The following is a 26,106-nucleotide window of genomic DNA, read 5'->3' on the forward strand; positions in this document are numbered from 1 at the left end:
GGGGGACAAAGTTTCTCTAACTATGGTAACATTGAGCCTTGGAATATAATTTTGGTTAGGTACTTCTTTTCTAGGGGCCTTGAAACCTTCAAGAAGAGATTTTTTTTCATATTCTAGTCAGATGAAGAGGTAGTAGAGAGGACCCTGGAGGTGATTTGGTAGCATCACCCAAACAGAATCTCTGTCTTGTCTCCTGTCAGTGACTTGGAGGAGCCATGTTTGTTGGGACGAGTGACTTGAACACCTGACCAGTCGTCATCTGGCTGACTAGTGTAGTCAAATCAAATGGCATGGGTGGGGTAGAGGTATGTGGGGTTTTGTCATTGTGAGATCCAGGTGTGGTTTCACTTGCTAGGAAAATAATTAGATACAAAATCCTGAAATCAAATTCTGACTCAGGATATCGCCCAAACCCTGTCTTCAGACATGGTGAGGTGTGATCACACTGCCCCTTCCCCATGTGGCAACAGCACCCCTTTGAACAGAAGCAACAAACCTCCCCTGAGAAGGTACAGAGTCTCTGTCACAGGAGGAAGTTCTTGGCAGCTTTGGGGTGGGGATGCTGCAGGATTTATGACCCTTTGCCTCCTAGCTGAGAACCCGCACAGAAGAAAGACAAGAAGCCCAGGGGCAGGATCACACCAGCAAACCTGTTTCTCATTTTCAATAGTATCCTTTGCTTTATCAGAAGATCCTTCAGAGACAAAGTTCCCGCCATGAGGAAAACCCCTGTGCAAGTGATTACTTCTGCAAGATCGCGGTGAGTCTGTCCTTAGCTAGTGCCACCAGAGGGGACCTAAGGCTGCTGCTCTGTGCTACGATGACCCCAGGTTGGGTGTGGTGGGGTCCACCTGGGGGAGTGCTTCCCACCCACTGTGGGGCTCAGCATTTCTGGGAACCTTGCTGAGGGAGCCCACCCCTGAGAAGGAGAATGTGGAGGTGCCCTGAACCCAGTAAGTCTCAGGATGGCTGATGTCCCATGCCATATCCACCCCACTGCGGGATCAGAGAAGGGCAGAGGGATGGCTGGGGGAGAGGGGAATGAATCCCAGCCGTAGGGAGCCCACAGGGATCGCCACTGCTTTTTTGACTATAGGGATCTCAAATGGCTAAGTATGAATTGAAGTTGTGTGTGTGTGTGTGTGTGTGTGTGTGTGTGTGTGTGTGTAGACAGAGATAGGTAGGTAGGTAGGTAGGTAGATAGGTAAATAGAAGCTTTGTTGGAGAGGCCCTGTGACTGTGAGCTTTTCTGGTTTGGGGGGAGTTGGGAGTCAATCTGCTGAAATTCTCAAGAAACACCCTCTGTGGCAAAGTCCTCTAGGTCATCGGTGGAGATGATGTTAAGATTTGGAGCTTCTGCACCCTCTTCCTCTGGACCATGGGGAGGACCACGGGGCCTCTCAGCAGAGGCATGTTGGGTGAACTCACCCAGATGTTCAGTGGGAGGAGGCTGTAGCCCAGCACCCTGAGAGCTCTGGGGCCTGTGGCCAGAGCCCTGTCTGAGAAAGGTGGGAGCTGCTAGCTGAGAGGAGCAGCGCAGAGGCATCAAGGAGGTTACAGGCACTGGTCGGAAGCCTGGGTACAGTAGGTAGGGAGCAGCCAGAGCATCCTGCAGAGGTGGCTCTGAGGAGGCCTCCTCCGAGGATGGGACGGAGACCTTGACATACTTGCCAGTCTCGGGGTCATAGAAAGTCTTGATTTTCACTTGGAGAGGCACATCGAAGACAAAGTATTGTCCCGACTGAGGATCCTGGAGCACCTTCTGGGTGGCGGGGTAAGGGGGCAGGGGCATGAGGGGCTGGGACCCCCAAGACTGCCTCCCCGCGGGCTCCCAGCCGCAGGACACCGAATGGCGGTGCGTGGGTGGGGGCAGGGAGCGGACTGCAGGGAACCTGGACTGAGGACCCTTTCCCGGAGACAATGGCCTCCTCTCTGTCCCCTGCACATCCTCTGTGAAGGACTTGCCTTCCCAGGTCTCGGTGTGTTTCTCCGGCGCTTGATCGCTCTTCCTCCTCTTGCTTGCCAGCTTCTTTGCCCGCCTTAGGGCCTTCTCCGTCTTGGGCGGGACTGCAGGAGGCTTGCCCGCTGTCCTCTCCATCAGAGCAGGGGGCTCGGGTTTCTCAGCAGCGTCTGCCATCAAGGCGCCTCTTGGAGAGAGGGTCCTGAGATCTGCCAACCGCTCGAGTTGGGGATCAGAGCTTTCAGCGTCCCATGTGAGGACGTGTGTCATGTCCTCCCTCCGGGTAAGCCTAGTCCGGCCCGGGGTGGTCCAGGGGCTGGGGCCCTGAGACTCTTGGCGCAGCCATTGTTCCCCAGCAGCCTGGGAAGCTTCTTCCCAAACACTGCTGGCCACAGGAGAACACGTGCTGCTCTCACCTAGAGAGCTGGGGTTGGGGGAAGTCTCTACCTCACTGGGGACCAGCCTCCTTCCTGAAGGTCCTGCTCTGGGTGCAGACAGAAAGTGGCTTTGGAAACCTTGTTCTTCCCAGCAGGTGTGGAGTGGCAGGGACAGGGGCGGGTCTTCTAAGCTATCTGTGGGTAAAGCAATGGTGGGGATGTGCTGTGGGGCAGCCAGCTTCCCTGAGTCTGCAGGTCTGCCCTTACCACTCGCTGGCGCTTCTCCTGTTGTATCTGGGGGTGGCTTCATCTTGCTTTCCTCTTCCACCAGTGGTAGAAAAGAAAAACTTCCCTTCCGGGCTTGCTGAGAAGCTTCAGCCTGGGCTGCAGAGTGTGCTGGGTCCTCTTCCACGTTCTCACACACCGCACATGGTGGGCCCTGCGTGTTACTGGATTGTGGAGTGTTACCCATTTCCTGATTTTCTGAGGCACAGAGGCTACCGGCATCCTCGCCCCACCGTTGCCTTGGTAACTCATTCTCTTTGTGTCCACCACTAAGTGAGTCCTCTGAGGATACTGTCCTCAGGAGAGGCAGGATGATAGGTTTTATCACCGGGGTGGCCCTGAGTGTGTTGTCTTTAATTGGGAACAGTCTGTGCTTGTTGGTAGAAACTGACAAGGGAGTTGAGTCCTTGGCGTGTAGAAGAGCCGTCTCCTTATCAGGCCCCGCCCAAGAACCTCTGAAACTGACTTCCTCCACTGATTCCTTCCGGGGTGTCCCTCCCGACCAACCTTGCGCTTTTCTCTGTATTTCTTCCTGTCTGTGCTCTTCCGCACCTCTCTGTCCATTACTTAAGGCACGTTGCTGTGGCTCATTTTTCTCCATCACGGTCTCCTTCTCGTCCTTTTCATTGTCACCTGCACTCCCATGATTCTTTCTGTCGTCCCAGGGGCCTTCCGTAAAGCACATCTTCTGCTGATCATCAAAAGAAGCAAAGGATTGATCCGAAGAGCTGGTGCTGAATTTAACCTTGGTTTGGAGGCCCGGAGTAAAATCAGATTGGCAGTCGCTGTAAAAAACATCCTCCTCCTCAGGGGAAAGGGGCCCTGGCGAGTACTTCCGGTTCGAGGGTAGGTTCCGGAGCCCCGTCTCTTGCTCGGGCTCTGTCTCTTGGGAGATGGACCTCGAGAGCCCATTCTCCAGCTGGTGGGACTTCATTTTCTCTGTAGCCTGTCCTGCTTCAGACTCACTGCTGTAGAGATTCAAGGAGAGATGTTTCCGGGGAAGGCGTCCTCTGGAGTCTGGATGCCAGCTGTGTTCAGAGGCACCCTGCTCTGATGTCCCATCAGCATCTCCTTTCTCACTACTGTTCCCCTCTGTCACCTCCCCATTGGCACAGAAATGGGTTCTGGAGCCAGTTGAAGGTGAGCCAACGGTCAGGTGACTGTCGGCAAAAGACTCAGAGGAGTTAATAGCAGGATCCTTCTGGGTACTGCTGTGCAAAATGCTAGCTGGCATCTCCTTCAAAAGCTCTGCGGGAGGGTTTTCTTCCTGCCCATTGGGAAGGATGACCCCATTGCTCAAAGGCTCTTGTTCACTATCAGTCTTACCTCTTGCTTTCTCATCAAAGCTTTTTAAGAGAGGCAAGGGACTGTACGTACTCTTGACACGCTTCCTAACATCCTTGAGGTTGAAGAGCAGGCTGGGCGCTTTGGATTTGTAGCTATCCCGAGACTGAGACTCACTGGGCTCCTTCTCCTGGTACCCATTTAGCTGCTCTGGAGGGGATGGGTTGATCTCCGCTGGTTTGGTGTCTGAGGATTCCAGGACGTGCTTGGTGGGTATAATTGGGGTGAGGAGCTTACTGATGTTAAAGGGGGGGCTGTAATGGTCATTGGGATCCTCTGGCATGTCCGGAACACCATTTTCTGGAAGCTGACTCTGAGGGTTGAGCTTTGAATACAGAGGTGGTAGGCTTCTCCTATTGGACTGTTTCTTGTCTTCCAAAGCATCATGTGGGCCATCTGTTCCTCCTTTGCCAGTCTTTGGCTTCCTCCATGGGGGCTGGCTCCGCTTCATCTGAGGGTCAATCTGTGAAGTCTTTCCCTCTACAGGGAATGCCTGGGATCCTGGATCCCTGGCCCCCCGGGCTCCAGATGTGGACTGAGGCGCTGATGCTGATCCATCATCATCCTGGGTGCAGTTAGCCCGGGCTTGGCAAGGGGAGGCTTTGGACTCAGGAGGGTGGGGCTCCTTTAGCAAGGGCGTGTCCTCATAATGCTTGGGAGCTTTGCTTTCTGGGATTGTTTCCGCAATATTCTTTCTCTCCGGGAGCTTTGGTTGATGGCTATTCCATGACTCAAAAGCACTATTTTCACTGTGCAGAAAAGTCCCCCTGGGAACCCACTCCTTGCCTCTTCCTGACTCAGCTTTGGCTGGCTTGAGAGGTGGAGAGGGGAACTTTGGCTCAAATGAGTCAGCCACGTGGTCAGGTGTCTGGAGGAGGCTGTCTGAGCTGTGGCAGGCTGCTTCTGGGTTCTTGGGAGACTCTTGCTCTCCAGGGATCCTGCTAGGCTGGTGGCTGCTCTGATGGGTGCTGGAGACTTCAGCAGGTACCCTCCTCACAGTCAAAAAGGCAGAATCAAAGCAGAAGTTGACACCACCTTCTGGGGGACGTGCAAATTTGGGGGGATTTTTGAGAGCTGGAGGTTTGCTGGGAGGAGGCCGGCTGTCACAAGGTTGATTCTCTGTCCTGTCAAAAGACCTAATTAATGATGAGACCTTGGAGATGGGCTTGCTGCTGCTCCTCAGGCCAGAAATGGGCAGCTCCAGTCTCCTCTGGACTGGTGTGGTCGGGGGACTGTTTTTGGGGTACTTTTCCTCCCCTTGAACATATTTCGGTTGCTGTTGGAAGGTGGCTGCCCAGCCAGAATGCTCTGTGCCTTGAGAAGGAAGCTGGCTCCAAATTCCACTTTTTCTGTTGTTGTGGCTCACTGTTTCTTGGTGAAAAGTCCCAAACCCCTGGCCGGTAACATCTGGGGACAGAGCCAGGTCAGAGTCGTGGAAGGAAGTGTCCTCTGAGATGCACAGACTCCGGAATGCCCGGTCTGTGAGGTTGCTCACCTCCCTGTCTGCCTCGTCCAGCACGCTGCCAATGCTGGAGGTGTCACTGAACCCATCTGTGCACTTTCTGTTTCCCTGCATAGTCTGTTGGCTCGAGTAGAACTGTCCGCCAGCTGTCAGGTGTCTTTTGGTGAGATTCTGGAAGGAGTTAAGAGAAACCTGCCCGTCACAAGGTAGAGCTTTTGAGTTGACCAGGTGCAGAAGCAAAGTGAGGATATTTTTTTCTCTGTAAAAGAAGCACAGGGTATGGTTAGTCTACCCAGCTTAATCCATCTATACACACACTACATGCCAGTCTTAGGTGAATAAAGGTCTCTGCGGTCGATTTCGTGTGTCAACTTGGCTAACCAACTCTACTATTACTGGTGACTAGCCTGGAGGTTGCCATGACAGTATTTCTTCGATGTAAGTAGCTTTAAAACTAGTAGACTCTGGGCAAAGCAGATTGCCGTGTGTGATGCCAGTGAATGCTACCCAATCTCTTCAAGGTCTGGAGAGAAAGATGGTTGAGGTGACAGACAACAGATGCTAAATTGGCTGAGCTGACGGCATTAAACTAAAAGGCTTCTGTCAACAAAATAAAAAGGCAACTGCATATCTCCGAGGATTAACATCTCAAATACGTAAGAAATGTCTATAACTAAATAACAAACCCCAAAAAACCTCAAAGCATCAAACCCTAAAAAATAAAACCAAAGAACTCAATTTAAAAATTGGGAAAGAAAACCAGGCATGGTGGCGCACACCTCTAATCCCAGGACTCAGGAGGCAGAGGCAGGCGGAGCTCTGTGAGTTCAAGGCCAACCTGGTCTACATAGTGAGTGCCAGGACAGCCTGGGCTGTGTAGAGAGACTCTGTCTTATAAAAATATAGAATAAATAAATAAAAGGAAAGTAATTACAAAGGTGTTTCTCCAAAAAAGACATTCACAGTGACCAGGTGTAGGAACGGTTGCTCAATATTACTAACTGTCTGAGAACGACAAATTAGAACCATAGAGAGAAACCGTGTTTGTTAGGTTAACTAGTACAGAGTCATCAACAGAAACAAAAGGGGGCACATGGGGAGGTCGCTCAGCAGACGAAGGTACACATTGACGAGGCCGAGGACCTGAGCTTGGTCTCCAGGTCCCACATGGCGAAAGGATAGAACCAACTCTCACTTGATACCCTCTGACCTCCATCCTCAAACCATCGCCTGAGCATACCTATGCACACAGTGCATACAATAGATGAAATGTAAAAAAATGTGATGGAGGAAAGAAGGCCCATGCACACTGGTGTTGAAAATGTAAATTAGGGGCTGGAGAGAGGGCTCAGTGGTTAAGAGTACAGGTTATATTGACAGGGCAGACAACTGCCTGTAACTCCAGTTTTAGGGATCTGATGCCCCCTTCTGACCTCTGCAGGCACCAAGCATTGACATGATGCACATACCTACACGCAGGCAGAACACTCATCCACATAAATGTGTACATTAAGATGTCAGTTGGTCATTACAGCGTTATGGCCATTATGATCACTAACTATGATAAAAATTCTTCAGTTCAGCCATGTGCAGGTAACCAGTGCAGTGCACATGCAGTACACCAGGGCCCACATAGACAGTGCTCTCTCATGTTCCTGGCAATCCTGCTGTCAACAGCCTAAACACGGAAGCAGCCTAGACCTGCATGGACAGACGAATGGAAGGGAAATGTTGTGTATGCTTAAAAACAAAGGAAAGTCTGTTGTTAGGGACAACATGGATGACTCTAGAGGACATCGTGCTAAGTGTAATAAATCAGTCACAGAAGTTTGGGTGGATGTGACACCATTTCTGTGGGGAATCCTTGAAACAGAGGATAGAATGGTGGGCACCAGGAGCTGGCCTCAAGAAGGGTAATCAGAAGGGTGATGCCAAATAAAGTTTTGATTTTAAATCATTTCTATGTATGTATGTATGTATGTATGTATGTATGTATGTATGTGTAAGCATGTAGGTGCCACCATGAATGTGTGTAGACTAGAGGACACACTTGCAGAAGTCTGCTCTCTCCTTGTGTCACATGGGTACATGGGATCAAACTCGGGTTGCCAGTCAGGCTTGGTGGCAAGTACCTTTACCTACTACTGAACCATCTTGTCAGCCCCAAAGTTTTGCGTTTTTTTAAAAAGGCGCCTAAGACCTAGAGCTGTCCTGTGGGGTATGGTGCCTGTTGTTAACAACGCTGCGCTACCAAGTGTGCTGGGGGGAGCCCTTAGGCTGTATTTCTATCATTTGGAATTTTACTGCTTCTGTTCTGGAGAGCCCGATGAATCAGACACCAGAAGTTCAGGGGGGGCCATGCATGTTTGCCGTGTCCTTCTCTGACCTTCCACTGGCATATTTCTTTTTAGTCTCTTTAGTTCCTTGTTTCTCGTCCACTTGTTCTACGGTGTGCACCTGGCGCTTAGAAGAGTGCAGGCAGTCTGGTCCCCAGTTGCCATGCATCTCAGAATCCTGCCCAGAAGATACTCCTCCCTCTTGCCTCATTCCTGCAGGAGTCCTGAAGGCACCACTGCCCTCTGGACCTCTGGCTACTCCCTGGGCTCCCAAAGCATCTCTTCCCACCACTGTCAGGACACTGCCTCCTGTTCTTTCTGAATGATTCCACATCCCCTGGCTCTCCCGCATCTGCCTGTTCCTCAGTAACACCACTGATCACATTCTCTTTTCTAAAAACTGTGATAGGATACACACAATATAAAGTTGGCCATTTTAGTTGGGTGGTGGTGGTGAATGCCTTTAATGCCACACTCGGGAGGCAGAGGCAGGCACTTCTCTGTGAGTTCAAGCTCAGCCTGGTCTACAGAGCTAGTTCTAGGAGAGCCAAGACTACACAGAGAAACCCTGTCTCAGAAAACGAACAAACAAACAAAAATAAAGTTTGCCGTCTTACCCGTTTCTAGCACACTCCTGTTGTGCAACCCTCTCACCCTCTTCTCTAGCATGGGTTGAGCTTCACAGTGACTCTGTCCATTAAACACCAGCTCGGCTCGCATCTCTCCTAGGTCCCACGTCCGCTATTTTACCTTGTTTTTCTGATTCGTTTGTTTGAGATGAGACTGTTGTGTAAGTTTACCGCTGGGGATTCTCCCACCAGTCATGCTGGGATTGCAGGAATACACCTTTATATTTGGCCAAGAGTGCTTTACTTTTTGTGGTGCTTGAAGTTCAAAGGCAGGGTTTAATCATCCTAGGTCCTTGCTCTGCCTCCCACCCAGTCCTCAGTTCTACTTTGTAATCACACAGTGCTTTGTTCTTTTGTTTCTGGATTATTTTATTTAACACAATGCCCTTGAGGTTGATGTTACAGTCAGGCTGAGCTCCTAGAGGGACAAGCATGTATTGCAGTTTGTCCTGCAGCTGCGCAAGGAATTCTCTGCAGGAAAATGCTCAAGGTGCTCTCTGTGAAGTTCAGCCTCCACATCGAGCACCTTATTCTGTTTTTGAGACGGGTTCTCATATAGCCCAGGATGACTTTGAACCTGCTGCCTCTATCCACCGAGTACTGGGATGACAGGCACGCACCACCACAGCTGGCATGAGTTCCCTGTCCACACTGAACCATTTCTGTGTTTGTGTTCAGATTCTGTTGCTGTTGCATGCAGGTAACCCTACCTGATCTTGGGCTCAGCGTGGTTCCAAACAGACAGGGGAGAGGCTCACTGGTGGTCAGAAAATAGCCACATGACTTCTGCCCACCAGCTTTATGCAGATAATTTCTTCAATTCTATATGATACCTGGAGTCAAATGGAATAGTCACACCAGTAGCTTCAGTCCGACCCTCCCCAGTGGTACTGTTGGTTCATTCATCAACTACAGAAAGTATTTCCTGACACTGGCTTTCAGGTTGCTTCCACTGGGCTCTGATTTGGATCAGGATGTCCCCCCGAAACCCTCATATGAAAAGCTTAGTCCTTGAGGAGCCCGGAACTACTGGGAGAGGTTAGAAAATCTAAGAGGCGGGGCTCTGTCCTCTTCCATACTTCTTACAGGCTGCCATGAGGTGATCATTCACCTTCACGGCTTATTTCTTCATGATCCACTCCTCTCTACAGGGCTAAACCCATGGAGCCCACTGTGTTTGTACACTCAAGTGAGCCAAACCAGACTTGCCCCTTTGTATGTCATCTCAGGTGCTTGCTACAGCAATGGGAAGCCGACTCACCCACCTACCTGGTATGGCAGTGGAGGCTGCAGGTGCCTGCCCTGCTGGCTTTTAGGACCTGTGTTTTTCAAACAATTTTTCATTCTGCGATCTGGCATCATCACTGCCCATCTAGAATGAAGAAGAAGATAGGTTTTCATGACACCAATTGTGGAGTCTTCAATAGAAAAACTGTCTTCCAAGGGCAATAGTGCTGTTTGGAAGACAGTTGACTGACGAGCTCCTTCTTAAAATTCATATTTCTGTGCATTGAAATTCAAAGATAGACACTTTCAGTAAAAACCGACACGAAATTTATATTCTTCCTAACATTCACGAATTTGTTGGTGGTCCGTGGAATCTCCAGGTACCCCTGACAGCCAGTGTGAGGGATTCCTAACAGGAAGTGAACCAGTGATGGACTTTTTCTTTCCTAGTGAAACCTGAGCAAGGACTCCTTTCCTAACTAAATCAGTGTCTTAGTTTTTGCGGTAAAGGGACACAGAACCGCCACTTCAAGTCCACTCGTCAGACAGCTGTGGCGTTCGATTCATTGTTGGCAGGAGGTGTGAGTATCTATTTTGACAGCTAAAAGAACCCCAAAGCTGCCCAGGAGGGTTTCCAGAGCGCTCAGGATGAAGGTAAACTAATTAAAATAAAGCCACTATGCAAATCTTAAAGGCAGGCCCATGGGGCTTCCTCCAGACCCTCTCCAGATTGTAGCTCCTGGATATTAATCTAGCCTAAGCTAGTTTATTAATAATATTAATAATCATAATAACTCAAATTTGGGGAGCATATTTCTTTGGAGAATCAGGAAGGAGCTTTGTGTCAACTGCCATACGGCGAGGCCCATCCCGACTCCCTAGCTGGCTTTGATGGGTCTCCTTCCTGTTCCCACAGCATGCTGCCATTGCTTTTCCCAGAGCACACTGCGCTGTGACAGATCAGATATCAGGACCCATATGTTCTACAAATTGATGATTGATTCTTTCTCTTATAAACTTCAAAGTTCCTTGAACCTGGGATGAGGGTCTTATGTGTCTGCATGCTGACCATGTCCGCCCTGATGTGCCAATGCTTCTGACGGAGATTCTTTATCATGATTCATACCCCACCCAAGCAAACCACGGCACACACAGTCGGGGGAGCAAAATGAGAGAAAATTTGGTAACAAAAGGCCCTGACTTCAGGCCTTAGGGCCATCTTAAAGGTTTCGATCAACTAGTTTGCACCATCAAATAAAATGCACCCCACCTCCAGCGGCTCTCCTGAAACACGGCAGGGGTTGGCATTAAAGGAAGGGGAGATGGCTGAAAGCCTGGGGTTAGTGAGAGGAGGGGCCGTCTCCTGGAGAAAGAGTTTATGAATTACCTAATGGCCTCGCAGGAGAGACTTGGAGCTAGAGTCGGGGAAGGCAGGAGTCACACCTGGCCACACTGTTCGACCATGCATATCTCTTGCTTTCTGTTGAAATCCTACGTCCATGTCAGGACCTCCCTAATGGACTTGGGGAAGTTTCTGGATTTCTTTGTCACTCTTCCACGTGTGTCACGTTGAATAGAATTCCCTTTTCTGCTTTTTCACCGTTGTTCTTTTGATCAGCTTATTAAGGAGCAAGGATTTGTTCAGGCGGCTGAACTCAGCTTGGTGGGACACTGGTGTGACTCTCTACGTTTGGGAACTGTGACTTCGCTCACACCTAAGCATCATCATACCAAGGCTGTGTCTAGGTCTAGCTAAGTGACCCCAGCCAAAGCTTCCAGCCACCAGACAGCCAGCTCCATACTTGTGTCTCCCTCCCTCTAACCTCACACTTCATAAAGCACCCAGTTGATGACTGTGGCCACTGGTGTCTCTGGGGATCCCACTAACCTCAGAAATACGGAATACAGGCAACTTCCTTTTCTCCTTCTTCCTGAGTCCTTCATCTTCTCAATTTCTTAACTCCGAGATTTATTTGTGTGTGTGTGTGTGTGTGTGTGTGTGTGCATGTGTGTCTGTGTGTTATGTGTGTGCCTGTGTATTGTAGGCGTACGTGTGTGTATGTTTGTGTGTTGTGTGTATGTGTATGTCTGTGTGTTATAAGTATGGCTATGGTGTGTGTGTCTGTGTGGTATATATGTGCATATGTGTATGTGTGTTGTGTGTGTATGTGTGCTAAGTATATGTCTGTGGTGTGTGTGCGTGTGTGTCTGCATGTTATGTGTGTGTCTGTGTGTTGCATGTGTGCATGTGTGTATGTTTGTGTGGTGTGTCTGTGTTATATGTAATGTCTGTGGTGTGTGTACATGTGTCTGCATGTTGTGTGTGTTTATGTGTTATATATATATGTGCGTGTGTATATGTTGGTGTGTTGTGTGTGTGTATCTGTGTGTTCTGTGTATGTCTGTGGTATGTGTGTGCATGTGTCTGCATGTTGTGCGTGTTTGTGTGTTTTATATATATATGTGCGTGTGTCTACGTTGGTATGTTGTGTGTGTCCATCCGTGTGTTATGTGTGTGTCTGTGGTGTGTGTGTGCATGCATGTTGTGTGCGTATGATATATATATATATATAAAATTATATATATATATATGTGCATGTGTATATGTTGATGTGTTGTGTGTGTGTGTGTCCATGTGTTGTGTGTATGTCTGTGGTGTGTGTATGTAGATTTAAGTGTGTGAGTATAGGTGTGTGCCTGCCACAGAGCTCATGTGGCGATCAGAGGACAACATCAGGAGTCAGTCCACTTCCTACTTTGTTCGAAGGGTCTCTTGTTTGCTGCCTGAGCTGTGTGCACCAGACTGGCCAGCCCAGGGACTCCTGTGGATGATCACATCTCTGCTTCCCCTGCAGTAATGTAGGAACACTGGAACCACACCTCATTTTACATGGCTTCTGGGAACATGAACTCAGATCCTCCTCAGCCACTGTACGAGCTCCTCAACCCCCGAGATTCCTTTTAAAGATCTCCTTCCCCCATTTGCCTCTCTCTATCTCCATGTTAGTACCTGGACCCAGGTGCTGTCATGGCTCTTGTGGGTGACTGCAGGGGACAATAGATATTCCTATACTCCACCTAGCTTCTAGGAATCAAACCCTCAGTGGCTTTCACGTTTCCGAGAATTCTCACGTTGGACTATCTGCCCCTATCCCACCATCATTCCTCTGCTTCTTCAACACGCTGTCTGGTGCTCTACTCTGATGCTCTTCCTGTACCTTGAATTATTTTCTCTCTTCTGGTCCCTGCTACATGGTTAACTTATACACATGCCTCAGAGCCCAGGATCACGTGTCCCTCTAACAAGGCAGCTTCTCCAGGCCTTGTCATGCCTGAGTTACGCCCTTCTTCACTAGGTTCTATGTATGTTAGCAGTCTCCCAAAGGCAACTGTCGGGTCTCGTGATTTGTTATTGCACCCATGTCTGTCCTGTTAGTCTGTGCGCATCACCACTCCTGCCTCTGACTTTCTTCTCCAACTGTCTTTCTCGCATCAACAGTGCATGCGACCTGGTAAGCAACCAAGCAGGTTTCTCACTCCCACTGTGACTCTGCTTACGCTGCCAACTGACTTGGGTGGGTTTCTTTCAGTGACTCATAATCTGAGAATCACAGAAGTCCCATGAGTTCCAGATTAGAGGATTTTAAATCCAAGTGGGTTTTTTCATTTGTTTTTATTTCAAGCCCCCAAATGTACAGAGTTTGTTTGTGATCAAAGATGGAAGGTTAACTGTATTATTCTTAGAGGTCATTCACAAGCTACCTGCGTCCCAGGCACCCATTCGCAATGCATAGGTCAGGACTGAGTCAGAAGAAATCCCTGATCTTACCAACTCTCTATTTCTCTCTGCTCCCAGTGCTATAAGCTGTGGTAGTTTTGATGTCCTTGGAATGACCAGTGTCTGGCCACTCCCTCTGAATACATTTGACAGTCACACTGCCGATGATCACCCAGTGACACCAGTATGATGGTGGGTATCATAACACACAGCGGGACATTGGCCCGGCATGGCACAGCCAACCCTGAAAAATTCCAGAGCACACTGGGGAGAGTCTCCCCAGGTAGATAATGGCACACTGCTGACACAGCCCTGGTCAATGTGGGGACAGGTGAGTCATGTACCAAGCCTACAGGGGGAGAAGCATACACAAAGGTGTATTTTGTCTTTTTCTTTTGACAAGGTTGTCTCTTTGAATAAGAATAGATCAAGCAAACCGAATGGGAGGGCGCACACTGGACCAGCCTTCTCTGGAGCTGAGCCCCAAGGTCCTCTCTGTAGGCGCAGCGCACCTTAAGTGTGGGATGCTCTTCACGGTGTCTCAAGGTGCGTTGTCACTTTATCCTAAAGATGGCCTGCAGCCTCCTGCCAGACCCCTGGAACACTCTGGGAGGACAAGTGTGACTCCCTTCCCAAGTGCCTCCGCCTGCCCTGGCCTGCCACCCACTGGCTGAGGGACCTACAGACACATGTCCTAAATGAGTTTGTCTGAGTGGTAGTTCCCCTGCAGAGAATGTCTCTCTTTGTTTCTGGCAACACCACTTACCTGGTCCCCATTGGACTTAATCCTTGTAGGCTCTATTCTTTTTTGTTATTCCAAATTTTCTGTGTGAACCTGCCCTCCAGCTACATTTTGAGAACTTTGGAGTGAGTCCAGTTTGGTACATGCCCTCTACCCTGGGTCCAGTGCCTGCTTGCCTTGTGCGAAAGCTGTCAGTTGCTGTGGTGGGGGACATTTCTGGGGCCACAAGGACGTGATGACAAGGTTGGAGTGTGTGGTACACAGGTGGGGGCAGGTCGAGAGCTCAGAGGTGTTATGCTTCTCCGTATCTCCCTCAGAGATCAGGCCGGCTGCTGACTCTGGACTGAGAGCGCCACGCCACCACCTCTATGGTGGATCCTGACCTCCCTGCATCCAGCTGGGGAACACAAGAGATGGCCCGGACTTGTGGGTGTGAACCTTTAGTTCCAGGAGCTCTACATATAGCTAGCCACTCTTTCACGCCCCCTCTCCCCCACCCTGGCAATGAGGAGCACAGCTGTCTCATCAATCAGAGTCCTGATGGGTGATTCTGGGATGGGGTCCCAGCTTGGGCGTCTATCACTGACCTGCATTATTGGTATCACTTCGGAGATAAGATAGCAGAGCCTCCGAGAGGCGACACAGACAGTCTGTGTCTTCCAGTTGGTGAGTGATAGAATTAGGCTGGGCACCCAGGCCGTGTGATTCTGAGATCCACACACAGCAGTGGGGAGCCGGGGGAGGGGGTGCATAGCAGGAGGCTGACATGCCTAGGCTGACAGAATGAACAAATTAAAAGTACGGCATGACTGGTGAAATGAGAATTTCAGACAGTAAACACCTTCTAAAGTGTAAATATATATATATATATATATATATATATATATATATGTGTGTGTGTGTGTGTGGGGGGGGAATAATTACACTAAAATTACACTAAAGTTCGAATCCCATTGCCCTCTTGGTTCTTCAGTCTGGCAAGGGGTCTTCCAGCTCTCAGCACCCAAAGTGGATGACAATCAGAGGAAGCCAATGTGGCATCAGCCGTAAAATGACAGAGACCTCACGGCTACTCCTGCACATCACCCCGTGGTTCTTGGCTCTCTTTGGCACCCCATTATCTTAGTTGATTCTTAGGGCTGTTTTGAGGAGGCTTACTAGACCTTGTCAGCACTGTAGAGGTGCAGAAAGAAGGGCTCGGAGGGTCCAGAATACTGCTAAGTGTCAGCTCGTAAAGAAAAGGAAGAAATCAGGCTGGGATTCAGCTCCAGTTAACACTGCTCTCCTCCGTGTCTCTTACAGTATGGAACTCAGAACATGGGGCTCAGGCTCCAGTGGATGCTGGGAGGTTTCCTTGCTACTCTGGGCTCCTGAGAGAGATAGAACTCAGGGAAGAACTGAAGGCGTGGGTGGAGAAAAGGGATGGAGTGGGGTGTTCATTTCCCTTTCCTGGCCATCTCGGCCTTTTATTTTCCTCACGGAAGCCACAGGAATAGAAGTTCTGATAGGGCTGGGGACATGGGTCCCTCTGTTTGTTTGGAGAAAGCTCAGTGCTCTGGGACCTTGGTATTGGACACTCTCTAGTTAGGGCTGGGGCCGTCTCCATTGGCCCAGGGCCAACGTGGTGCTGCTATCTTCTGCTCCCTGGCTTGCTGCTCACCACAGGAGGCCTCTGGGGTTTGTCCCACCACCAGTCTGACCACTTGCCTGTGGTGTGGTTTTCAAGCCCAATGTCTTAGGGAGGATGTAATCGCCTTAATTGAATGGCGTTTTCCGTTCTGCGTAAGGGAAGCAGGAAAAGAGGAGGGGTGGCAGGTTGACTTTATCACACCCAGAAGGCCCTAGGAAATTGGAACTGATGCCTCTTGCTGGGCTTTGGGGTGGTGTTTGGAGGTATCAGCTCGCACACACCACAAGAAGCCATTTAGAGCGGAGAAATGACATTTCCCTCGTCGGTGCCCAGGCCCAAAGCCTCGTTCCAGCCGTAAATGAATACGCACCCCCCACCATCCTCTCCCAGCCCCTCACTCTGGGCCAAAAGTTGCTGCTCAGCCTTTGGCGAGGCCCTTGGGCTCTGCAACACTTGACATCCCTGCTCTTTAGAGGCCTTTGTTTATGTTCTACACAGTTGGAGGGGACTGTCTCTGTTGACTTGGCTGTTATGATAGAAGAACCACATGGGTTCTTTAAGCACCAACACTGATGCTCTTACATCTGGGAAGTTCAGGTTGAAGGTGCTGGAAGACATGTTCTCTGGTAAGGCTTCATTCCTGGCTTTTGAATACACACACAGGGAAGGCAATGGCATTGGAAAGGTCCCTCTGGACTCCTCTCCTAAGGACTGGGCACTCATAAGGACTCTATCCTCCGAACTAAATTGTCTCTCCCGGGCCTGCCTCGGAACACTAGTCCATAGGGAATTGAAATTTCAACATGCAAATTTTGGGGTACACAAGCATCCAGCCTATAGCAGAGAAAAATGAAACGGCCAAATTGAATTCTTTCTTTAGGTTGGCTCCTTCAGGCAAGGGGAGAAGATAGGGGCAAGCAGGGTGTTCCCAGGACGGGAGACCTAGGTCCCTGTACACACCTGTCTTTATTGAGTCACTGACAGGATTCAGTAGGGTGGATTTCCTCTCCACCTTATACTGGGGAGACAGAGGCTTCCAGGGTTCTTGCTTGTCCCTGCTCAAGGCACCTGGGTTTTGGTGTGGAATAGAACCTTGTCTTTAGCCTTAGGGGTCCTCCTCTCTGGAGCCACGGTGATTCTCCTCCACCATCAGCCTAACGTCACAACATCACAATGGCTGTGTCCTTGTCATCCCTTTCAAAAACCAGAGATTTGGGCTCTGCCGAGAAAAGCCGTGAGTGGAGCCTCAAGTTTTTTTTTTTTTTTTTCCATGTGTAAGTCCCATTAGTCCTGGTTCAGTACTTACTATGTTCTTCGTAACTGGTGCAGGAGGCAAAGTCTGGGAAGGGCTGATCTGAGATCAGAGTCCTCTCACTGTGGGATAGAGAATGCTGGGAGGGTGTCTTTGTACTCTGGATGTCATTAGACTGGTCTCTGTCTCTTGGTCTCTCTTGCTTTCTGATGTTATCACTTATGTGTGTAACAACAGACCTTTGATTAGTAGAAGAGTCGTTGTATATCTGCATTTGCCAGTTTGGTTCCCTGAATCTGACGTTTGTTAGGTGGTTTTTTTTTTTTTTTTTTTTTTTTCAACTGGATACACGGTAGAGTCATCTGGGAGGAGGAAACTTCAATTCAAACTGACTTGAATAATGATTTATGCAGGAGCATGGGCAGTGCCACCCCTAGGTAGGTGGTCTTAAGTTGTATAAGAAAGTAGACTGAGCAAGCCAGTGGGCAACATCCCTCTGTGCTTCAGCTCCTGCCTCCAGGCTCCTGCCATGGGTTTTTGCCCTGACTTCCCCACTGACAGGCTGTGACTTGAGAGTTGTAAGGTGAAACAGCCCCTTTCCTCTCCAAGTTGCTTTTAATCATGGTGTTAATCACAACCACAGAAATCAAACTAACTGTACTATTCAAGGCCTGGGCTGATTTGAGTAATCCCCAAGCTAGGAGATTGGTAATGGAAGTCAGGAGCTTTCAAGCTGACCCAGTGTTCTGGTGGAGTACGCCGCTGCTTTCCCCAGTCTGAAAGGCAGTGTTTGTACCAGGTCCCAACAGTCCCAACTGGCTTAGCTGAAGCTTGACTCTTCCTCTAACCACATCACCCACGAAGGGATCTCTCAGCCCTACAGCAGCTAAGCACCCAACACACTGCTGGGATTTCAGATGAAGACAACAGTTGCCCAGAACTTAACAGACACTAGGTACTGACTTTAAGTGTGTGGTCTCTCCTGCTACCTGAGGCCTGTGAGGCATCTTCTTCATGCAGCTCAACCTGCCACAAGTTCATTCAGTCTGGGTTACCAGGCTACAACGTCTCGATGGACCAGTTTTCCAGAAACTTCTGATCATTGCCTAGACCCAGGGCTGAGTCTCTCGGAATCTAACTGGGAGTTGAGAACACTGATTCTGGGCATCACAGACCTAAGGGAGGATATAGTCTCAAGAGAAATGAGAGGTTGGGGGAAAGAAGGGAGCATTGAGCTTGAGGGGTTTCCAGCCGCCTGTCCCTTTCCAGCTTCCGTCCCGGATCCCTGATGACCATGGCAGGCCGAACGGTGTTTATTGACTAGCTCTCTAGGGCGTAGGCACTGGCTCATTTCCTGATGCCAGCCTGATGTTCCCAAAGCAGAGTTGGGACCAGGTGTGCACAGCAGGCTTTGCAAGGTGCAGGGGACTCTGGAAACCTTCTGAGTCCCAGTAGGCTCCAGCTGTGTTTGCCGCTGGAGTGGAAAGTCTCACTTGCGGAAGCTTGCCCTCTGGCTGGCTGCTGCACTCTTACGCTGCTCTTACCCACCTCAGGCAGGGCAGCTCTAGATGACACTCCTCTGGGTGCCTGGTAGACTTGGCCAGAGCAGAGTTTCTGTATTTCTCCTGCGCTGGCCTTGCCACTGTGTTGGCAGATGCAGATGCCAAGCCTTAGGGGCCTCCATTCCCTTCAGATTCTGAGGTCTCTCTTTACAGGAGCAGTGGTACTAGTACCAGAGGTGGGAGCAGAAGCACTCTGGACTTTCTGTGACCCCCTTCCTTGTGCTTTTGTCGGAACTGGTGAGAGGGCTGATCAACCAGTATTTTCCAAAGACCTGATCACCTTGCCACTCACCCAAACTTCAGGGCCAGGCCCGACGCCAGGGAAGCCATCAGAGGAGGGCCACACAGCTTCTAAGACATACAAGGTCCACTGGTACAGCCCTCTATGTGGGATCTTGGCTCGCATCAAGATTCCGTGTTATGCAAGCCTGGTGTTATATAACTCTGCATATCAATGTAACTGTGACTAAGAAATGACAAGCCTCAGAGCGGCGGTTCTCAACCCATGGGTCTCAGCCCCTCTGGGGTCAAATAACCCATTTACAGGGGTCGCCTAAGACCATCAGGAAACACAGATATTTACATGACGATTCACAAAAGCAGCAAAATTACAGTTATGAAGCAGCAACGAAATAATTTTATGGTTGGGGTCACCACACCATGAGGAGCTGTATTGCAGCATTAGGAAGGTTGGGAATCACTATCTTAGAACCAGGAGCTTCCTCTCTGAGGTGTGGGCTTAATGCTGAGTACACTGTGGAGGCACTCCTAGCGGGGCTGCTTGACCTGGCCACCGCAGACACTGCAGTCCCCTGGGAGTGGTATCTGGCCCTTTCCACATTCGTCGATGCTCCCCTTCCACCTTCTCCACGGGCATCCTGCCCCGGACTCACAGAATTCAGGAACTGACACTGGAAAGCAGCGGCAGAGGCGGTTCTCGGCCACAGGAAGGACTAGCCGCCTGGCTCGATGACAGTGTCATTCTGGACATAGCTCCTAACTGTCACTGTAAAACAGTTCACACCAACTCTCTTTACAGTGATTTTCATCTGAGTGGGAACTGGAACCCTGAGTTCCCAGCCCTGTAACTGGCAAGGTCAGACACGTTTCACTGGGAAGGAGCAGGCTTCCCCGGTTGGTAGTCTACGGGCAGGTTTGCGTGCTCACTGTCCCCACAGTGCATGTGCTAGCATAGAGACAAGGCTCTTACTTGTCAACGGAATGAATGGATGGATGGGGGACATTCCCACTGGCTGTGCACCTGGCATAAGAATAACACTGTACGGCCCAATATCATCAATATTTATTGTTATTTAGTACAACAAGAGCATGTGACAGGACTTCCTCTTATTTATGGATAGGGAATGTGGAGTCTAGAGAGGTTTAGCATCTGGCCGTGTGGGGTTTAGACCTGGTGCGGTTGAGGGGAAGGCTCCTGACACATGCACATTGCATGTGAACATCTCCAGCAGCTTCTGGGATGCCCACTTGGCCCAAGCACCATGACTCAGTGCCGTGCTGCCCCTCGTGCTCCGCGCTCTGGTTTCGCACTTGAGTTTCCTAAGAGCTGATCTTGGACCTCTGGCTACAGGATGTCCTTCTGCTCCCTGCACCCACTCACCAGACTCTTAAGCATGAGATGCAAAGACCCTGAAACCCTGTAGTATACTAAAAAGACAGCGACACCAACTCTCTGGATTACCATTTCAGAATACAACATATTTTACACAAACTGCTACTTCTCCGATCCTTATTTGGTACTGGCTTGCTGGCAACCCCAGCACTATGGCACTCATGGGACCCACTTCTGACTCTACAGAGGTTGTACAGAGGGGGTCCCACATCACAGAACCTTGTTCACCCAGATGCCTTTTCCTAGCACAGTTGATGCAAACAGCGATGGTCCCTTAGGAGAGGCATGTGGCTATATTGGGAATAGGTCACTACCCAGCAATCATCCTCTCTCCAGCTCCCAGAAGACAGCCAGACAAGGTGAGGTGGAACCCCTGAAAGAATCTAAAGTGTTCCAGGTCAGATAGAGAAGTTGGCTCAGGCAGTACCTCTTCAGGGAAGCAAAGGGGGAGCCAGAGAGTCTTTCATACCCTCTTGGAGGACAATTGCTTCACCCAGGAAATGGTACTTTCGGGCTGGGTGATGCAGCAGAGACGCACAGGAGGGAGAGCAGCCATCACCGACTACCCATACCCCAGGATGCTCACTGAACACCAACACTCTAGGGCCATTTGTCCTTGAATTTGATTTGACTCCTGATCCTCACCACACACTTCGAATATATGACCTTGTTCGGAGTTCTAATTAGAAGGTTAGGTAGGTTTGGTGTCAAAATTTTTCAGATGCAGAAACTGAGGCTCAGAGAGGTTGAAGGGCTACCTTAAGGTCAGGAACAGGAAGTAGAGGTCAAGAGTCAGACTCAAAGCTCTTTTTGCTTCCACCTCTCAGCCCTGTGAGAGCTTGACGAGTTACCTGGCTGCTCTTCCTCACCCCCTGAGCACTTGCCCGATCAACCGCAGTAATTGTCAGCTCCCTGGGAGGTTGGGGAGAGAACAAGGGGGAAACTGCAGGACCTCGGGGAGACCTGGCAGGAACTACAAAATCACGGGGAGACCTGGCGGGAACTGCAGGACCACGGGGAGACCTGGGGTAAACTATACGTGAGGACTTGGTTCTTGGGCAGGCCTGATGCCGTCAACTCAGACTCTGCAGCTGCCAGGACTGTGTTGTTTATAAGCCATTTGTGTATTTTTCAGAGGCTAATCTGAGTAAACTACGACAGGGTTCATGGGGTCTTGGAGCACAGTGTCAGGAAGAAATTCCCTATTCAGTGGTAGAAATCGCATTCGCCAACGGAATACCAAGTGTGTCAGAGGAGCTCACACCCATAAAGCACACAGTAGGTGCTCATTCAGTGTCACTCCCTACGCTTCTAATCCCCACACAGGGCCAGAATAACCCAATAGGAAGAACATGGGAATGAAATCCAGATGCCCTTGGACTTGGATCCTGGCTGAACTAGCTGAGCGTGGCCCTCAACAGATGACAAAACAAACAAACAAACAAACAACCCCTTTTCTGTGCCTTAGTTTCTTCATACATGATGCATGGAACATGCCTGCCTCATGTGAAAATGAAGAAGTTCTTGGGTCTGTGAAGCAGAGATGGCACGGTCATCACTATCAGGTAACTTGGTTAATCTAGGCTCACTCTTAGTCATTAGAGTCACTGGAATGGCTGTGCTTTTCCCCTAAATACACCAAGACAGAATGATTGAGAACTCCGCCACTGACCTGGGGCCAACCAGGGCTCCCGAGGCTTCCCTGGTCTTGGGGACCTCCTCCATCAGCTTTCTCTGGTCTGATTGCGTCATTGCTTCAGTAGCTGTACAGTCTTGGCCAAGTTATTTAACCTCTCTAAGTCTCAGTGTTTGCATCTATGAAGGACTCATCATGCTGGGTGACCTCAACCATAAATCCAGACATGCTAAGGCCTTATCTGTTGGAAACATGTAGCTAGCCACTGCATGAAGGCTGTTCGGTGGGAGCTGAGGACAGGGTGTAGCCCTGTGTCTTTGAATTCTGGAGTACTTGGGCCCTCGGTCCTGTGAGAGTCAGATAAGACCAGACTGGGAACAGGCGTTAGCTGTCGGTGCTGTAATAACACTAGGAGGAGCGAAGCTGTTCTACAGAGAAAGACGCCTCTGTGCCTCTGCTCTTTCTTTGGCAATCAGGAGAGTGAAACAAAGGTCTCTAGGGAGTTGAAATTTCCCCAGAAAGCTCATGGGAGTCGAAGGGAAGGACTAAAGCCTGGTGCCAGCTAAAGGAGGATCTGGTCTCTCATGGAGATTTATGACCACATAGACTGCCTATAACTGGCCAATGATTTTAATTCTTATCTTTAAACTTAGGGCTTTCTTTCTTTCTTTCTTTTTATTTGGTTTTTTTTTCAAGACAGGGATTCTCTGTAGCTTTGGAGCCTGTCCTGGAACTAGTTCTTGTAGACCAGGCTGGTCTCGAACTTACAGAAATCCGCCTGCTTCTGTCTCCTGAGTTCTGGGATTAAAGGTGTGTGCCACAACCGCCCGTCTAACTTAGGAGTTTCTTGCTCCACTAACTGAGCTAGCTGGGCATGCACATAATGTTTACACTTAAACTTCATGTTAGCATCCCCCAAGACAGCTTTGTTGCTCTTTCCAATGTGGTCACATGGACTAAATCTCTTCACAGCACGTAGAAGACAGGCAGTCAGGCCTATCTTGGTAGAGCTGCCAAGGCCCAGGTTTTGACCCCCCAAACACAATGCTGCCTGTCACCTTGGTTGTCTCAGATCCAGTCAAGGGTCTACTCCAATGTCACCTGCTCCTCAAAAGTGGGGCTCAGTAGCACCAGGTGTGAAAACAGTAACCACAGGGAGAGGCTGGGGAAAGATCTGAGCTGTTTCAGAAACCCTGCTTGTAGATGCATCAGCCGAGTGCCAGCACCCCCTCCTTCCTTTGGGCAAAGGCTTTAAGATGGGAAATGGCTGAGGTGATATCTGTCTCTCCCAGCCAGGGAGTTTCTAAAGAAGGGGCCCTCTCAAAGAAAATATGGACCGCAAGAGGCTGACAAGAGCCTGGGACTCCCGTTGGAGCTTAGTGTGAGAACTGTGAACTGATTTTTGGGAGCCCTTCCTAGGTCCACATCCTGTCTGAGCTGGACCCTGGAGAGCTGACTGAGAACACTATCTCTCAAGTCCTTAGGGAAGCCACACTGATACTTGTTGGGTTCTTCAAACTCTTTCGCTGTCAGATTCCTCTAAGGTCAGCTTACACAGGCCCAGATCAGAATGTGTTTTGGCTCACCTCAGCTCCATCTGCCACTTGAGGCTGCTCCTCAAGCCAAGACCATGCTCCACTTTCCCCTGACTCCAGAAGGCCGTAAATGTTCATACTGCGCTACTACTACATACAGCTATGCTCCACACTGACCCTGTGGCTTACATTGTGTGATGTGTCTCGGTACTGGTGTGTACTCCACAGGTTCCCCGTTGGGTCCTGATCTCTGACCTCCATTGATCTTTTGGTTTCCCCCTCCAGCCACTCATACCAGCTCATGTCATGCAAGCCCCTGGGAACCAAGCAGAGGCCCAGAGGCACTTGGAGCTTTTTTACCTAACTAAACAAAAGTCAAGATGGGCAGGGTATGGTGGTACATTCCAGTACCATCAGAATTTGGCACTTTGGAGATAGAGACAGAGGATTGGGAGTTCAAGGACAGTCTATGTTTAAAAACAAAAAAGCAGGAACCACAAACAAATGAAAACCCATGGAATCACAGGTCTATGAATTGGCTAGATTTGGTAAAATGGGGTTAAATCCACCAACAGAAACAAGGCTTACACACTCTAGCCTGCTTGGATCTTCCTAGGGGATGCCAGCCCTGTGCACCTTCCCCCAGGACATTCCCTTAGAGCTCCCCTACTTCTCACCAGTAACCCTGCACACACAGACTAAAACCCCAAGAAGCACCAAGCGAGTCAGCCTAGCCTTGGCGTCACGGGCAGGGCTCAGTTACTGAGACTGCCCATGACTGGAGGAGTATGCTATTTCAGAACACGGGGTTTCCCCCTGTTAGTCAGGGACAAGAGCAGAGAGGCAGGAAGCACAGATACTTGCTGAGAAGAGGCAGTCAGCCAAAGAGATGGACTCTTCCTCTGAGGCCACAAGGCTGCCTCTTGCCTTTCCTCTCACCTTCTCACAGCTCCCTCTGCCTCAGTGATCCAGTCGCCCATCACCCCACGCCCCTTCCTCTTTAGTGTGAGCATTTGCTCCCATTCCTACCAGCTTCTGGTCACCAAAAAACGGGCAACCCTTACTCCCAGCCCAAAGACGCAGGGGCAGACACAGGCTGGACTCGAGTCACCCCAAGATGGCTATTTATAAATCCCCAATAAGCACAGTCCTCTCTGGTCAGCTGGCCACACGGATGCGCCACACGACTGGTGGTGACTCTGAGGCTAGGGTAACCCTCAGCCCTGCAGGGCAAAATCGAACACTTCCGGTGTTACCCTGACAAACAGGCCTAGGGAAGGAGATTTCATGACCCGCCAGTTGCTAGCCCTCACTGCCTTGCTTTCAAACTTTCCTTTTTTCTTCCTAAATTTGTTTTTAGTTTTTTATCCGTTGACAAGGTATAGTGTATTTTGACTACTCCCACCCCTCTGCCCTCTCTCGTTCCTCTCCCATCCCAGCTGACTCCTTCCTCCAAGCCTCATGCTTCAAACTTCCTACCTGCATGTCTTTTTGTTTGTTTTGTTTTGGGGTGAGCCACTGAATTTAGACTCGCTTGCATGAGCTGCCTTGATGTTGTGGGTGTACGTGGGTTAATATTCTGCTTGCCTCCAGGAGCACTTGCCCCGCGGGCAAGTCAGCAACCTTTTTCTGTAAAAGATCACACAGTTGATTTCATGTTTTCACACTGCACGGCCTGGGCAGGTGTGTAAAAGCAGCCTGGCTGTATGCAAATGAAGGCGCCGGGCTGTGTGCCAGTGGAGCTTTATTTACAAATCCAGGCTCCCAGTCACAGGGCATTCAGTCAGCACTGTTTCCCAATGCTGGACATGCACATCTGATTCCTGGGTTTACGGAGGCAGTTTAAAGTACTGAGTAATATTTCTTAATTCTATTACATTTTCATATATTTATATTCAAAAGTGTTCTCATCACTCACTAATTCTTCTCCATCAAAAAAAAAGAAAGAAAGAAAGAAAGGAAGAAAGAAAGAAAGAAAGGAAAAATGAAAGCAAAAAGAAAGAAAAGAAAAAGGATGACTTTCCATTGGGCAAGCCTGGCTCCTAGGGAATCTGGCTGGGCTCCCTGGGGTCCATGAGGACAGGCAGTCTGCTGAGGGCTTTGTGTTGGAGACCCACCGTGCTTTCAAAGCCTATCACTCAGAGTGCCAGAAAGTGTCCCCATAAGCCAGCGTCTGTCTCTGTTATAGCTGGGAGTGGCAAAGGAGTCGTCTCCTTCAACTCCGCTGTAAAACCTGGGACCCCGGTGGTCCCGTTTGCCAGCGCAAGGATCACACAGACCCGCGAGCACGTGCACGCTCTGCCGAGGAGGAGCTGAGTACCCTGACAGAGACGTGGGAGGACAAAGTCACACACATATGCCCTAAATCTTCTGTTCATGGTCCACAAAGCACGCTCAGCCCCCGAGAGCCCGAGCACTCAGTGTGCTCTTCCCCTGCAGATGCCATCCTGCACATCTCAACACTTGCAGCCCTCCCCAAGCAGACACCCCTTCCACGATCCGCTTAAGACTCCCTTGACTGTGCCAAGGAGCAGGCGAGTGTGCAGACTGTACCTTCCGTTCTCCACTTGCGTCCCAGCTGCTTGTTCCACAGGCCTTCCCAGGATCTGGAGGGTACCCGGCGCTGCTCAGTTGCCCAAACTTCTTCCCTCTTAGCCACACTGCCCAGAGAGGAGAGGAAAGAGGATTCAATGCTCAGACTGCCTGCGTCTCACCAAG

The 26,106-nt window shown here is 49.9% G+C and overlaps 1 protein-coding gene across 3 annotated transcripts in view; it reads right to left on the reverse strand.

Annotated features, from left to right (window-relative positions):
* Window positions 1–630: 630 nt before the first annotated feature.
* C5H10orf71 (chromosome 5 C10orf71 homolog) overlaps window positions 631–26,106 on the reverse strand; it is a 46,684-nt gene continuing 21,208 nt past the window's right edge. For 2 of the 3 annotated variants that reach the window (XM_048421492.3, XM_048421493.3), the window contains exons 2-5: window positions 25,942–26,048; window positions 9,663–9,765; window positions 9,104–9,226; window positions 631–5,687 (exon numbers count right to left, since the gene is read on the reverse strand). In XM_048421492.3, coding sequence (XP_048277449.3) covers window positions 1,289–5,542 — 4,254 coding nt within the window. In that variant the 5' untranslated portion in view covers window positions 5,543–5,687; window positions 9,104–9,226; window positions 9,663–9,765; window positions 25,942–26,048 and the 3' untranslated portion in view covers window positions 631–1,288. The remainder of the gene's footprint in view (window positions 5,688–9,103; window positions 9,227–9,662; window positions 9,766–25,941; window positions 26,049–26,106) is intronic. The other variant, XM_085687834.2, reaches the window with a different exon arrangement.

The sequence above is a fragment of the Myodes glareolus genome, chromosome 5 (genome assembly GCF_982192425.1).
Source record: "Myodes glareolus chromosome 5, mMyoGla1.1, whole genome shotgun sequence".
NCBI classification, from domain to species: domain Eukaryota; kingdom Metazoa; phylum Chordata; class Mammalia; order Rodentia; family Cricetidae; genus Myodes; species Myodes glareolus.